General features: G+C 56.6%; 1 protein-coding gene across 1 annotated transcript in view; it reads right to left on the bottom strand.

Moving 5' to 3' along the window:
• Positions 1–16,270, bottom strand: part of RUNX3 (RUNX family transcription factor 3) — a gene marked incomplete at its 3' end in the record, with an annotated part of 59,027 nt that overhangs the window by 13,674 nt on the left and 29,083 nt on the right. Inside the window, exons 2-4 of the mRNA XM_080654282.1 lie at positions 12,526–12,803; positions 10,472–10,628; positions 1,913–2,017 (exon numbers count right to left, since the gene is read on the bottom strand). Of these exons, the coding sequence (XP_080510408.1) occupies positions 1,913–2,017; positions 10,472–10,628; positions 12,526–12,803 (540 nt within the window). The remainder of the gene's footprint in view (positions 1–1,912; positions 2,018–10,471; positions 10,629–12,525; positions 12,804–16,270) is intronic.

Consider the following 16,270-nt stretch of genomic DNA (forward strand, 5'->3'; position numbering starts at 1 on the left):
AGGCTCAGAAGAGAATATCACCTCCTTCAACAGAAACTTAGACCTCTATTACCATGGCCTGGGGTTCTCAGCAGCCACCCTCATGGTGGTGGTGATGGGAGCCAGGGAGATGGCCAAGTGCCAGAGATAACACAACACAATCCAATGACTCACATGAAGCCTCCCTCTCTGCAGCCAGAGGCTAGCCACCTGTGGGCACTGACCTCCAGGCCTGCAGGGTGGGGGGCATTATCCTGCTTCCTGGAGGGGGCAGCTGATGCCCAGAGAGGTCTGCAGCCTGTCCAAGGTCCCCCTGCCAGGCAGACTGGCGTGGACTCCGCTGCCTGCACAATGGCCGGTGACACACAAGGGCGTGCCCGCCTCTACCACCTGGAGATGCTGGGGAAGCACTGACCCAGTTCACCGATGACAAAGCTGAGGCCAAAAAAGAGACATGACTTGTTGGCGCTATGAAGCCCAAGGCCAGGGCATGGACACATCCATGTCCAATCCTAGCAGGAATCTGACCAGACGACGTGTCTGCTGGGAGCTGCCTGCCTTTGGGCCTGATAACCATGTGCAACAGCTCAGGGGAGGCCGCAGGAGGTAGTCCTGAGGGGCTGGAGAGGACTCCTCCAGGGCCAGCTCGGAGCCTTCCCTGGATGGGCCGTGCCTGATTCCCAGTGAGGGCACCCACGCACGGGGCCAGGCCTGGGTGCCCTCACTGACCACGCCCTGGTAGTCACACTCGTTGTGAGCCTCCTGGGCACTTGTTCTCCTGCCCCAGGCTTACTCCCTCCTGAGTTGGGATCAAAGGCTGTCTCTACGACCCTGGACGCCTCCCTGAAGCTAAGACAGTGTAAGGCCCCAGCCAGGATCTCAATGTCCCCAGGCCTGAATTCTCTCCTCACTGGGACTGGGTGACCCTTTGGCTCTGCTGTCATGAGGATCTCACATGAGACAATAAATGCAAGAGGACTGTCTAACCTGCAAGGGGCCACAATTACAAAGAAAGACAAGGACAGGGCAGCCCTCAGGGCACCAGCGAGTGTGTGTGAGGGGCAGTCCAGACAAGAGCTCTGCTCAGAGCTCAGGAGCAGCCAGTCCAGAGATGGCCAGCTGGTTCTCTGTTTCATTCATTCATTCATTCATTCATTCATTCCTCACTCACTCTTTCATCCAGTGTACAGAGGCCTCTGGCCCACTCTGTGGCAGCTGCCCCTCCAGTTCCCTAATCTGAATCTGCAAACCCCAGATCCTTCAGCAGGCAAAAGCAATGAAACACAAACTCTCTTTGATGCTAAAATGCATGGACAAGGGCTCCCTGCACACAGCAGGTGCTCAATAAAGATCTGCAGAATCAAATTTGCATTCCTGATCTTGACACTGGGCCCTGGGGTCAGCATGCCCGGCCTCTGGGCGCCTTGAGTAAGTCACATACTTAGATTCAAAGAGTTTCCAAGGAGGGGACCTGGCCTCCTTCAGCCACTGGTGGAGGGAGCTGGGGTGGAGCAGAGCACACCGGGCCGGCCTCCAGGTCCGAACACACACATATTCTCTCTCTCTCTCTCTTCCTCTCTCTCTCTCTCTCTCTCTCGCCTTTTCCAGCCTCTTCCTTTCTTTAAGGATGCAAGTCCATACTCCCCAGCAGGCTCCCAACTGCGGTCATCCCACGGGAGCGGGTCCGCTGACCCTGTTATCTCCCTGTCCCAGCCTCCTCACCGGCCTCCTGAAGTCCAGGCCCAGCACAGAGGGTTTGGGGCTTTGTTGGCAGGCACACAGTGTGTGGGGGTGCAGAGCAGAGGACCACACTCCCCCAACCCCCCAGGAGTGCTCCCAGAACCCAGTGCCATCTGTCTGGCCTCGGCTGCTGCCCTTCTCCCTTTGGACCCTCCCTCCCCCACCCAGGGGACTCAGTGGCTCTGGCACTTACGTCTGGGCTCCCGGGGTCCATCCACAGTCACCTTGATGGCTCGGTGGTAGGTGGCCACTTGGGTGGGGTTGGTGAACACGGTGATGGTCAGTGTGAAACTCTTCCCTGGGGGGAGCGGAGAAAAGGCAGGAGGTTGGTACCTGGAGCCACTCACAACGCGTTGGTCTCCCCAAGAAGCCCCCTAACCTTCCAGAAGGGGCAGGTCACTCTCTTTGGAACCCGGGCAGAAGATGGGGCTCTGGGTGAAGTTCAAGCTGCTGGGGTTGGCATTCAAGGCTCCAGGAGGTCTGGCACCAGCTTTATTTTGCCTCCACCTCCCCACTCTGCTCTGGCTTCCCTGGCTTCTCCCTCTCTGTTTCTTATCCTGTTTGTGTTCCTTCTATGCAGAGACCCCTGTGATTCTGGGGTGGGGAGCAAGGATGGAGATATATATATTTTCCCCTGAAAGTAATTAATGATTTTTATAGAGAATTATGAGAACATAAGATATAAAAAAGAAGAAAATGCCCATAATCCCACTAGCCAGAGATAAACACTGTTACTAGTTGGTATTTTCTCCTCCGATCCTTTTCGTGTGGGTATGCACTTTTAAAAAGTTGCAGTGATTCCAATATATACTAATAAAAGGGTAATATACTAATTAGACCGGGAGACCTTCCGGACAAAGCTATGGTGGCGGGGCTGAGGCAGAGGTGGTTAGGGGTGATCAGGCCGGGAGGGGAGGGCAATTGGGGGTGATCAGGCCAGCAGGGGGGTCAGTTGGGGGCAAGCAGGCCAGCAGGGGGGCCCAGTTGAGGGCGAGCAGGCCGGCGGGGGGGGGGGGCAGTTGGGGGTGAGCAGGCCAGCAGTGGGTGGCAGTTGGGGGTGATCAGGCCAGCGGGGGGACAGATGGGGGTGAGCAGGCTGGCAAGGGGGAGGGCAGTTGGGGGCGAGAAGGCCGGCGGGGCGGGGGGGCAGTTGATCAGGCTAGCGGGGGGGCAATTGGGGTGAGCAGGCTGGTGGGGGGGCAGCTGGGGGAGAGTAGGCCAGCAGGCAGAGTGGTTGGGGCGATCAGGCAGGCAGGCAGGTGAGTGGTTAGGAGCCAGCAGTCCCGGATTGCAAGGAGGATGTCCAACTGCCGGTTTAGGCCCGATCCCACAGAGATCGAGCCTAAACCAGCAGTTGGACATCCCCCAAGGGGTCCCAGATTAGAGAGGGTGCAGGCCAGGCTGAGGGACACCTGCCCTGTGCACGAATTTTGTGCACCAGGCCACTAGTGTGTGTGTGTGTGTGTGTGTGTGTGTGTGTGTGTGTGTGTGTATTTTGTACCCTGCTTTGTTTTTCATCTAACATCACATCATAAGCACTTTCCCATGTCATTAAAAATTCTTCATAAACTTCATTTTTAATGGCTGCAAAATATTTCAACTCATAGGAGCCTCATCTTTTATTCATTCATCTCCCTGCTGCTGATTTCTTATGGTGTGTGTGGCTGGGGCTGGAAAAGGGCTGATTTGGGAGATGCAGACATTTCATTTGTAGACACAACTGTTATTTCCAGGACTCTGTTCTATTTTTAAATAGACATTTGGCTCCAAAGTCTCCATTCAAAATTCCTTAGAGGGGAAAAAACTTTTAAAATAATTTATTTTTTTACCATTTGAAATAAAACGAAAATGACCTTCTGCTTATAAGAGTCTTTGTCTGCATCTCTGCTTACTTCCTCAGCATGGTTTCCAAGAAGTGGTGCATGAGTTCATCGCAGCAGAGGGCTGGGACGTACTTAGGGGCCCCGATCTCTCTTGAGAGATGGGATGGCTCTCCAGAGAGCCATCGTGATTGGCGTGAGGCTGCGTGTCACCCTGGCGCCATCGGCATCGTCTATTGAGGTGGAAGATCTTTTAAATGCTCCTGACTGAACTAGTCTTTTTTGTAATACTAGTGAGAATGAAACTTTTTATATGTTTATTATCCGTCCTAACCCAACACAAATTATGGCTTCATGTTCTTTTATAATTTCGTATTAAGGTTTCAGTGCCTTTAAAACATCATTCTGTAGCCCTAGCCAGTTTGGCTCAGTGGATAGAGTGTTGGCTTGGGGACCGAAGGGTTCCGGGTTCGATTCCGGTCAAGGGCATGTACCTCGGTTGCAGGCCCAGGCCCTGGTTGGGGCTCAAGCAGGAGGCAACCAATTGATGAGTTTCTCTCACATCGATATTTCTCTCTGTCTTTCCCTCCCTTTTCCACTCTTTCTAAAAATCAATGGGAAAATATCCCCGGGGTGGGGCGGGGGGGTGGGATAAAACAAAAAACCATCCTCCGTAAGAAGCTTGCTACACCTCCCTGTCCTATCTGTGGCGATCAGCTGCCCAGTTCGCTGGTCTTTACATTTCGCTTCCTGGCTCTGAGCGGGATGGCATTTTCACTTCTTTCTCTGGTTTGTGATTTCTCCTATCGTTTTTCTGTTTAGGCAGGTTGCCCTGGGTAACAAGGCCGATAAAGGTTTGCCTCTGATAAACTGTCCTCTTTACTTTCTACATCTAATTCTTTGATTCTTCGGGGGATGACTGCTCCGTATGGTATAAGGGAAGGATTTTTCCTCAAAGGGCAACCCCAGTTTTCCCAGCACCTCCCTGGAATGTGAGCACCCCCTGCCTGCCTGTTCTCCGTTACCATCAAAGCCTCCACACAAATGAGATTGGGAGGATGTGGGGGAGCTTCGCTGATCCCCGAAGTCAAACTTGGCCTCTGTCTGAGCACCCCTATCTCTGGATCCCAGTTATAAGCTTGGAGACTCCCAGGGGGCAGGGTCATTGGCCCGGGGCACCTGTGTCCCCCAGGGCGGGCTCAGGGTGGGCCCGAATGGACCCCTCTGCTGACCCTGTGCCCCCAACGACTCTCCAAGGCCGGCGGGTGGGTTTGATAGCCCCACCTCACAGGTATGAGATGAAAACTTGGCGAGACTGACAGCATGCAGTCCTCTTTGCATGGTCCTTTCTGAGTGCTGTTGGTTCAGTGCTTCTAGTCCCAGACACAGGAGACTCCAGAACCAAGGTCACCTGCCAGGCCGCTGGGGCCACACCCAGGGACCCATGGGCTCTGAGACATCCGGGCTGGGAGGATGTGGCTCAAGGATAAGTGACTGGAACTGGAAAGGGTGGGTTCCTCTGGGAGAATTTTCCTGAGCCAGCCAGCTAAAGGCAGGGATGCAAATGCCCCAAACGGTCCCTGTCCTGGAGGCCCAGGTCAGAGGGACACATACGGTCCCTCACTCTCAGACCACAGGGGCACTTCCCGTGATCTCTGAAAACAGGACGTGCAGAGGGCTAGGGAAATGCCAGGCAGGTGGGCTCAGGCTCCCGGCTCACCCTTTCCAGGGGACCCTCCTACTGTCTCCCTCACTCTGAAGTCACTTCCCTCCTGGGCACCCCTGGCCCCAACCAGTCAGGCACTCTTGGGGGTCTCTGGGCCTCTCTGTCCATCACTTCCTTGGTCCACAGGGCACCAAGTGCTGAGGAATTTAGGTGTACAGTAGCCAGAGGGCTGCCAGGCGGGTGGGGCCCAAGCCCCTGAACCCCCCTTAATCAGCTCACCTCCCTCAGGTCTCCACTGAAAAGTCATTCTCAGTGAGGCCTGCCCTGGTCACTTTCTCTAAAGGAGGAGTCTTTCACTTGACATTTGCAGCTTCCTCTAGAAATGAGCGTGCCCGAGAACTGGGGTAGGAAAGAAAAAAACAGGCAATTGTACTGTCCCTAACCTCTAAATGAAATTTAGCATCTCTCTCGAGTCTGAACATAGGCAACAAGCCGCAAAGCGTTACAGAGGTCCCTGTGACCTTGTCACACAGACGTCACAGGTATTTGCGTATCACATTACAGACACTGCAGATTTCTCTAAATATCTTCTATGCTCGTCACAACTTCAAAACCATGGTCGTCATTGCTAGATCTTATTATTTAATATGCTAACTAAGTGGGCACATTTATCACAATTTTAAAAGACAGCCTGCTAATTATGTTTTAATATAATTGGTTCCCAATGTAATCTTTTATATTTTATTTTGTTCCTTGAAAAACATTATCCTGAGGCTGTCAAAGGGGTCCACGGGGTGAAAAAAGATGCAAGCAGCTCACCCAGAAGGGTCATAAACCTTCCCTCGCTCCCCGCTTGAATTTCCCCCAAATGCTTATTACTTCTAATAATTCATCTACTTATTTATCTTGTCTCCCAGTATTAGACTGTAAGCTCCCTAGAGACCAGAATTTTTTGTGTTTTTCATTGCTGTTTCCTAAGCCCGTAGGACAGCATCTGGCATGTAGTAGGTGCTCAACAAATGTTTGTTAAATGAATTAAGGGCAGAGATTACTGCTCCCATTTTATAGATGAGAAAACTGAGACAGAAGGGCAATGAGTAGACCAGGTCACATAGCATCCAGGCAGACCCCAGGAAGGTTAGAATGTGATGGAGACAGCCCCTCTACACAGATACTAAGGGCCTGCTGTGGGAAGCCCCTGTCCCCATCAGGCAGCAAACCACAGGACACCCGAGGTCACCAGCCCTCCTCTACAGCTTCCTCTCAGTTTCCAGGCCTGGCACTAGCCCTCCCTGGCACTCCCAGAGAGGCGGGAGCGGGCAGGAAGAAAGGGAGAGGCTGGGACCTGGGAGCAGGAGTGGGAGGGCGGAACAGGTAACAAGAGACAGGGACTCCTTGAACCAGGGGTGAGGAAAAGCTGCCCCTCTCTCTGCCTAGCAGCAAACCCATCCATCATCTCTCTTCTCCTCTTGGAGGAGGAAGCTGAGAAAACAAAGGAGGTGGACAGCTTTGTGCAGGACCGCCGCCCCTCCCCCCGCCCCCCCCCCCCCCCCCCCCGGGAAACTTGCAACCAGCCAGGAGTCTGGGAATTGTAAATCGAGGCACTCCAAGGGCTGGCAATTGGAGGGGGAGAAGTCCTAGTGTGGAAATAGCTGTCCCCTGAGGCTCTGAGTGGCCCCAGACATTCCAGAAGCACCTGGGGCCCTGAACCAATCAGCACACACAACTGGGGCCCGGCAGTGTGACCTTGGGCAAGTCCCTGTCCCGTCCCTCTCAGCCAGGGCTCCTGTGTGAGATGCCCCTACCATAGGGCTCACGGGTAGCAGGAGGGGACCTGTCTCGGGAACCTCTGGGTCTTCTCAACTTTGGCCAAGAAGCCATCTATCTCTTCCCCACCAGTGGTCCCCCTATGCCTGCAGCTCACACCTTTCACCCCAAATCTCTCTCTACACACTACGGCAGGATTGGGAACGGAAGCTCTTTTCACTTTCACCTAGGCCCGCGGCCGCCTCCTAGGGGGCTTTTGGGGGATTGTGGTTTGTGATTCTCAAGAGGTGAGGTTGTGGGGGGGCGGGGGGAATGTCCAGCATTGCACAGGGCCATGAAATAGTCATTCTCTCTGTGCATGAAAAACTTGCTGATAAAGATGATCTGAGCCATGAACTTAACTAAATTTTGCATAAAACAAGGTAACTTTTTTTGTACACTTTTAACGTCTCTTGAATTTTCCAGGAGGAAAGACAGTCTTAAAAAAATTTGTTCAGAACTTTACCAAGAATTGCTCACAAGTTCAGAAAATCACGTCATTGACGGCAGTGCGGGGTTCAGACTTTGAGTCATGTACACCTCACCTGCCGCCTATCAGTGGTGGAAGCACCCACCCATCAGACGCTGTGGTCTCGCCCAATATTTACATATTCAAATAGATATTTTACTATAAATCACTTTCCCCATTTTTCATTAGGGCTATGGAATTATATAGGCTTTGAAACTGCTTACGTAGGTGGGCTACGTTATCTGCATTTCACTGTGAGATGGGAAAGGGCGTTACAAATTACTGAAGGGGGTGCTGTGTCTGGGAGGGTGTGGAGCTGGCTGGGCCTTAATCACTGCAAGAGACACCAATGACTTGGTTTCCTTCCCTTCCTTTTCCTGTTTCACACCTTCAGGCTCATCCTGAGAGCTCGGTGCTGGTGGTGTGTGCATGTCTTTCCTGGAAAGGCATCTTCCTGGAATTAAGAGCAAATCATGGAGTGAAAGGCAAGGAAACAAGCAGAAGTTTACATCTGGTTCCTTGGACCCGGCAGAGGTCCGGAGAGCCAGGGGAAGGCTCTGGGTCCCAAATCCCAACCTGTCCCCACTCCTGAAATGGCCCACACTGTCTGTGTCAATCACTGACTCGTTCTCTCCGAGGGAATTTCCCACTGGGCAGGATGGGCAGAGCCAACGCAAGGCTGCTCGCCACCGGAGCCCTTCGGCCTCCTTCCTCACAGCCACCGCCTCCACTTCTCCCACTCAAGAATTCACACCTTCTGGGTTTCCCCCGCCCCCGCCCAAACCGCACCAGAATCAGAGAATCAGTGACTGTCACCACTCAAAGGGACTTCAAAGATCTCTTCTGGTCCCAGGCATCTGAAGTAACAAAATCTCTAACAGGTATCCAGCTCTCGGTATTTGCCAACGGAGGCACTTGTACCAAGTTCCTTAGCCCTGACAAAATCCCATGAGGTAGGTACCACATGATCCCCATTTTACAGACGAGGAAACGGAGGCACAGAGACATTGAGCCATTTGCCCAATGCCATCCAGCAAGTCACCGGTGGAGCTGGGACTGAAACCCAGGTCGAATGTTTCAGAGCCCAGGCTGTTGAATACCATGAGCCTCCCAGGCCTAGAAGTCCCGTCGACTTCCACAGGCATCAGAACCCCAACTGAGGCCTCTTCCTGCTTCCCAGGACCGCTGAGACTGGTGAGAGGAGCTCAGGCTCCTGCATCTATTTTCCAGAGCCACAAGGCAGCCTCCGCTGTGCCTGCTCTAAGAGCGTGCTGCCCAACGGTGCTTTGGAAATCCATCTCCCTCCCAGCAGGCCCTGCGGGTGGGCACAGCTCTGTGGGCATACATGCCACAAGGAAATCATTTTCAGCAGCAGAGTGGCCAGGCAAGGTCTCAGGTAACTCAGAGAATCATCATCTCTTCTCTGTCTATATTGCACCTCCCAGAAGAGAGGGTACCATGCCATGTTCCTGATGCCGTGCTGGGCCCCAGGGACTGAGCTTCCCTCCTGCCCGGCCCCGAGGGGATGCAGCTACAGTGGGCCCCCCTCTCTGCCACCGCCACCTGGGCTGACAGGCTGGGCCACCGCCCCACAGCCGAGCTGCATCTGAGCAAGCCACCGCCAGGCAGTGGCAGCGAGCGACTCTCCACTCAGGGCTGGGGCTGGGATTAAGTTGCAAAAGGCTTGAGATATTGGGGATGACAAAAGGGGCTTGGAGACTAATTAGGAGCAGCAATGAAAGCTTAATTCATAAAAGCAAACATTTTCCATCCATCAACCTGCAACCAGTTAAGGGCAACGTTTGAAAGAAATCTGTGCATGGGGAAGGGAGCCAACAGGAACAGGAAATGTTTGAAAGAATGTAAACTATTTCAGTTTCATAAAAAGTAACAAGTAAACAGTTATTACATGCAAATAATGCCCTGGTTTTAATTAATGCTGAAAAGTCAAAATATGTTTGACATTTGTATGTATACATTGAACGGTTGAAGAGGAAAAAATGGTGCCCAGATGCCCACTTCCGAGCGGGGCTGGCAGCTCAGAGGGAGCTAAAACCTTGAGAAGGTCTTGTTTATTGGTGATGAAAAGTACAATTCTGCCTCGGCCTCTGTGGAGACTGGGACCAGAGGGAACCTAGCTTCCTTTCTTAACAAAGCTGGATGGGAAGGCCAGGTGCTCAGGGAAGGGCACTCCCCAATTTTCAGCAGGCTGGTCTTAAAGGGCCAGCGAGCCCTCAAGTCTCCATCCCCCCCTGCCCGTGCCCCTCCCCCCCAATGGCAGGGTTTCTAGGACTTTTGCATCCAGAAGTGATGGGTTTCAGGTCCTCCTACTCAACGCCCCTGGTGGCAGCCGCAGCTGTGCCTGATCCTGCCTTCCTTTATACTGCCCCCCAGGTAGGTCAGGCAGGTAGGGTGGCACATCGGCCTGACTCTGGGGTGGGAGATGGCAGCCTCTGAGCTGCGCTTTCCAGTACTCAGCATCCTGTACTGCATTCATTTCTTTTCTAAACCACGTTAAGGCTCAAAGGGCTGGGGAAATTGTGGCTTTGGGAGACCACAGCCGCGGAGAGGCAGCCCCAAAGTGTGGGGGAGATTCTGCCCCAGTGGGGAGAGTGGCTGGGGTGCTGGGTCCCTGAAGACCAAGGATTTGGCCTCTAAACCGCCTGCCGAAAGACCAAAAAGGCCCTTTTGTGAGCCTGTTCATCTTCCCCCAGCATCTTTTGTGAGATCAGTGCACTTAATCAGGAAAGGGGATGCATGGTGGGCTCGAGGAGTTAGGAAGCCCCAGAGACTGGGGGGAAATTACAGCTTTTCTCCTCACATCTTCAAGGGGGTCTGTAACACCCTAAGGGGTTGCAAACCGCTGTTTTAGACAGAACTGGGCATGGACCTGTTTCTGGGGCTCCCACTGGGACCCCTCATTCTCAGCTTCCTTCTCCCCAACCTTTGCTACGGCCAATGCTGGGCTGGCGCAGTCTCCCTCCCACTCACCTCGCCCACTGCGGCCCACGAAGCGAAGGTCGTTGAACCTGGCCACCTGGTTCTTCATGACGGCAGAGGCATTGCGCAGTTCGGCAGAGTAGTTCTCATCGTTGCCTGCCATCACCGTCACCACCGTGCCATCTGGCACATCCCCCAGTGCCACCACCTGAGGGCATGGGGCAAGGGGACAGCTTAGAAAGGTAGCGGGAGGCAAGGGAAAGGGGGGAGGGGCTGGGGCAAGCAGCTCCCCTAGGTCCCAGGCGCACTGCGGATTTCTCAAATGTGGAGTGGAGCGGAGGTTTACAAACAATAGAGACACCCCCCCCCCGCCAAAACACACACACACACACACACACAGACACACACACACACCTCTACCTTCCGTACCAAAATCCTAGATACATCGGTTAAGCCATGCCCTGGGAAATCACCCCTTCCATTCAACTAAATCTAAGGGAGAGCTGGGCGCGAGCTCAGTCACTACGATATAGGGTGCCGTTTCCTTCTTCCCTTTGCTTGTGAGCAAAAGAGGAATCAACATTGCCTCTAGCAACCAAGTCTCTACGTTAAAAAAATACCATCAACCACAATAATTAGGGGACTCAAATAATGCAAGAGCCGTTTGGGGTATGATATTTGGCCCCGAAATGTGGCCTCAGCCCAGTGTGTCGGCCTCTGCATAGCCTGAATTCGTTATGCAGGGAAAATGCAAAATGCAAAACAAACTGTCGTTTTGAGAGGGTTTGTCCAGAAAACCCCTTTAAAGTGCCAGAGGGGCTTTTGATAGCAGGAGGATGCACCTGCTGGGAATTGCGGGATGGGGGTGGCGGTGCCCCCTAGTATCATCTCCCCCCAAGCCTCACTCCATGGCACAGCACGGAGAGACACATGCCTTTTGAAAAGGAATCAGCCTGCAAACACAGTCACAGCCATTTATTTGAACGTGGCCACCGCGTGCAGGGACGAGAGATCCAGATGGTAAAAATTTCAAGGAGAAAATGTTTGGGGTCTGATTAAAAAGGCCAGATTTCCTGTCAACATCCTGTCTTCTTTTAATTTCAAAGATTCCTTTTAAGCTCCAAGTGACAGTAAAACCTCCGATCTGAGGATTAAAGTCACACGGGCCTCCGCCTGCCCCTCCCCAGGAGATTCTCCCCACTGGTGTTTTAAGATGTCACCCGGGAGACCTCAAAGAGCCACTCATCCTTTTTTTTTTTTCTTTCTTTCTTTCTTTCAATTTGGAGTCGTCTTAATGGGAGCAAGGACGGCCTCCGCTGCCAGAAGCCGCTGCTCCCAGCCACCTCGGGCACCGCCACCCCCCGCGCCGGCCCTTCCTGCCCGGCCCTTTCTCACGGCAGCTGCGAGAGGTTTAGGGGAAAACCAAGTCGTTTTCGTTTCATCTCGCTGCCCCCTTAAAAAAATGAAAATGAAACAGTCGCCTACTCCCTGGCAAAGAGAGGATCCTCTGAATGACTGGGGGCTGCCAGGGGTGGGAGCACCCCCAATCTTTGCCCAACATTTGGGATCCCCGCAGCAACCGGTTAGGGACAGTGTCTCTGATCCCGGCCCAGAGCCGCGCGGCGTAAAATTTCTGAAGCGGGAGGTTGAGGGTGTGAGCAGGAAGTGTTTCTGAAGCTGTGCAGAGGAGGGGTGCCGGCAGTGCAGGGGAGGCCTATCCGCCCTCCGCACCCCACCTCCGTGTCCTCGCCCGGGTCCCTGGGCTCCTCTTCTCCCCTCCCCACAGGGCTGTGTCCGAAGGATCCGGGTTGGAGGGGAGCCCCATCGGCCCGCTTCCCTCTCAACGTTTCTCCGAACGGCTCCCCGAAGGTGGAGGGGGCATGCCTCCCTAAAAGTCACCAGTGCGGGGTGCACCCAAAAGGAAACGCCTGAGTCTCCGGGTGGAGCGCGCCCTGAGACCGACAGGGTTGGTGGCCCAGTTGCCTGGCTCTGGCTTCGGGGTCGCGGGCACGTCCCCTCCCCTCCGTTCCCCGGCCCTGGCTCCGGCAGCTGAGACGCCCGGCGCCCCAGGGGCCGTGTCCTCCCTCCCCGGGCCCCGAGCTCACCTTAAAGGCGACCGGCAGCGTCTTGTTGCAGCGCCAGTGCGATGGCAGCACCGAGCAGAGGAAGTTGGGGCTGTCGGTGCGCACGAGCTCGCCCGCGTGGTCCGCCAGCACGTCCACCATCGAGCGCACCTCGGGCCGGGCGCGCCCGCCGGGCCCCACGGCCGCCTGCACGCTCAGCGTGCCGCTGTTCTCGCCCATCTTGCCGCCGCCGCCGCCGCCGCCGCCGCCGCCGGGGAAGGCCGTGGAGGGAGGTGTGAAGCGGCGGCTGGTGCTCGGGTCTACAGGAATACGCATAACAGCGGCCGTCAGGGCGCCGGCCGGGCGGCGGCGGCGGCGCGGCTCCCCCGGGGCAGCCGGCGCGGGCGCCTCCTCCGCCGCCGCTGCCGCCGCTAGAAGCGGGAAAGCAGAAGCGCCCGACCCGGGCCTCGGGGCCCAGGGGGCGGCGCCCGGGGACGCCCCGCCGGGCCCGCCCGCAGCGAAGCCTCGCAGCCCCGACGGCCGCGCAGCCAGCCCGCTAGTCCCGCATCCTGGGCGCGCGGCCCCGGTGCGGCCGCCCTGAGCGCCGGTCCCGGCAGCTTCAGCCGCGGCGGGGCCCGCGCCGACTGTGCCGCCGCAGTCTTCCGCCCCCGCAGCCCGCTCGCGGCCGCAGCCCCACAACAAATCCTCAAGAATCAAGTGGCGGTGCCGCGGCCGCCCGCGCGCGGGGTTAGTACCCCGGGCCCGTGGGGCGGGGCCGGCCGGAGCGACGCGTCGTGCAGCCAATCGCAGCCCCCATCGCGGGCACCTCGGCGCTCGCGGGGGGAGGACGGGGACAGCCGAAGGCCGCCCCACCCGGAGGGGCGGAAGGCCCCGCCCCGAGGAGGACGCGCGGGGTCGGGTGCCCCCACGCGATAGCCCAGGGCTCCTCGAGGGTTCCGGGGTACTGGGCCGAGGCTGAAAATGTGTTTAAAACACCCGAGTCCTACCGAAGGCTCATTTGCCACTGTCTCCAGGGCCGCGCCTCCCTTTCTCTCCCCCTTCCCCGCTGCTTGCCTGCGGTCGGGCCTCCCCAACTCCAGCTGCTTTCGGCCTGTGCAGCCTGCACCCCAGCGGGGAGCCGCGGGGGCCCCCAGGCGGGTGACATCGCGCGGGGAGCTGCCCCCAAAAGGCTTCTCACCGCCCCGCCCGCAAATGATTTTGACCCAGGAGCTTCCATAGCACAGGAGATTAAGCGCGCACCAGCGGCCTCTGCAGCTCTCAGCCCCGTGCGGCTGTGATCCCGGCCGTGGAGGCCCCGGTGTCAACCCGGGGACAGAGGGAAGGGTGCCCCCACGGGCCCGCATCCGGCTTGGGGGCGACTAACCGTGTTCCTCAACGCTCTCCTGCCACACAACTGTGAAGATCGCGCAGGCCTCGCTGAGTCTTTCTTCGTTGTGGAGGCCAGCGGCTTGTTGAAAAACAGAATGGGCCTGGAAAATGCGAGTGCTTTTCCCCGATCTTCCCCCGCCCCCCAACACCAGTCCCCGTGCTTGTAACTACGGTCCTGTATCGTGGAAAAGGACGCTAGTTTGTAGCTAGAAGAAAACTTGTGCGGAGAACGGGAATGGCTGCAAAGTTAAGGGCCCAGGCTTCCAAAGGAGGGAATTTACTTCCTCCACGTGGATGCAAACTGGCTCCCGCGGGTCCAAGCCCACGTCTTCCCGGACGGTGCGCTCCGGCCGGCCGCGCCAAAGGAGTGCAGGCAGCTCTGCCGAGGGAGGTCTGCACGCCGGCCCTCGCTAGTCGCTCCCACTTCCCGGCGCGGCCCAACCATTCCCGGGGCTTCACGTCAAACAATCCCTTCCTCTCCTGCCTCCGCAGCCAGGCAAGCGGGCCCAGGGACCGGCTACAGAGGAGAGGGGAATAGGAAAAGATCAAGACCCATTCACTCTGGATTATCGCGCAGATGCGCTCCCTGGAGTGTGGGGAACGAACTCGTGCTGGCTGACCCCGCCGTTTTGGAGACTGGGATGAGTATTCGTTGCTCCCGGCCCTCCGACAGGTGCAAAACGACGAATTTCCAAGCCTCAGGAGCAAAGCAGGGTAGACTCCGACGGTGACCGAAAGATCCCGCCCTGGATCTGACCGTGGCCCAGTGGTGGCCATTTCGTCGTAGACAAACGAAATCAAGCCCAGTGTGCACTGCAGAGCAAACGGAATCTGAGCCAACCTCGACCACCCGGAACGCTGGTCCCTACCACTCTCGGAGCCTCCTGTCAGGTCCTCGGGCCATTTGGAAAGCAGAAACAGGAGAGCCCTTTACTGGACTTTTTAGAGAGCCTACAGCGAGGCCCGCGCGCTCTCGGGAGCGCTGGCACTAGGAGCGGGACGAGAAGAAAGCGAGGGACCTGGGCCTTGGTGCGTCCGGCCTCTCCTCTCGGAGCTTCCCAACGCAAGGCCCACTGCGTCCTAGCCAGGTAGCCCGGGCCAGGGAGGGCGGTCGGCGCGTGCTGCCCTGGAGCGGCTGTGGGGCCAGGACCCCTTCATATGAAGTTTGTGAATTCAATTTGTCTATGGTTTCGGTTTGCACCCGTGCCCTTACTTGCCCCTCCGCCTGATTTCTCCCTCTCATCCGAGGGGTGGTTTACAAATGGGTTTCCTGAGAATGGGGCTCCTGTGGGCCTCGGCACCTGGCACAGGACCCGGATCAGCACCAGCCCTCGGAGGGCGCTCGCTGAAGGTGCGTGCGGGAGCCAGAGGACCCCAGTTGTTGGCGCTTGGGCCCCCAGCCGGAGGTCGCCAGAGCCGGCTGAGCTAGAGCAGTTCCGGGAGCCACCGCTAGTTGGCGCCTGCACTCTGCCAGCCGCGGAGTTGCCCCGCAGGCCTGCGCACACATGTGCGCCAGCTGCGGTCCCGGTGTCCAGGCGCGGGGGTCTTCTCCTAAGAGCTGCCCTTTCTGGACAGACGTCTCGTCCGACTCCTCGCCGTCTGTGCTGCTACGTTTCGAACAAACCAAAGGCTTTGAGTCTTACTGAAGGCTGCCCTCCCCGCCCCCATGGACATAACACTTTGGCACTTGCGCATTCTGCGTTCGCATCTCAGAATCCGAGGGTCCCTGCACGCTCTGATCATCAGAACATTCTTCCCCCAGAAAGGCAGCCCTTTCCTGTCCTGTTCCGGGGGAGGGCGGGGGTGAGTAGGGCGCACAGAACAGACCAATTTCGACCTACTTCTTCCCCATCATGGACTAACAGACCTAGGGTTCTCTCTCCCTCTCCCCACTACTTCTTCTCCCCTCTCCCGTCTCCTTCCCTCTCTCCCTCCTCTCTTCCTCTCTCTTTACCATAGAAAGATAGTTGGACAGTTCCTACTCCCCTACCCGGAACACGTAGATACCCTCTCCCTTTTCCATCTTGTATGGACAGCCAACTCTTCTCCCCCTTCCACTAGACTGATGGGCAAACACCCTGCTTTCTCTCAAATGGCTCTCACCTAAGAACACCCTAAGTCGTCTGCAGCAGGGTGAGGAAGACAGGAAGTCTGGTCCTACCTTAGCCAAGAGCTGGGTAAACAGGGACCCAGCCTGGGGCCTGCAGAGCCCTGGTTCTGGGGGCCACTCCTTCCCCCAGTGTCCTTCACCCCTGGGAGAGGCAGCGTGGGTGAGAACGACCCTGTGTCAGGAAGCCTCCTCCTGTCCCCAGAGACTCGGTGTCTAGGAGTGGGCTCTACATGCTGTCCTGGCGCTTCTGAGGGTAGCCCTGGTTCCTGGAGAGTCCTGGTGCTTGGG

Source organism: Plecotus auritus, assembly GCF_963455305.1.
Source record: "Plecotus auritus genome assembly, chromosome: 2".
Classification (NCBI taxonomy): domain Eukaryota; kingdom Metazoa; phylum Chordata; class Mammalia; order Chiroptera; family Vespertilionidae; genus Plecotus; species Plecotus auritus.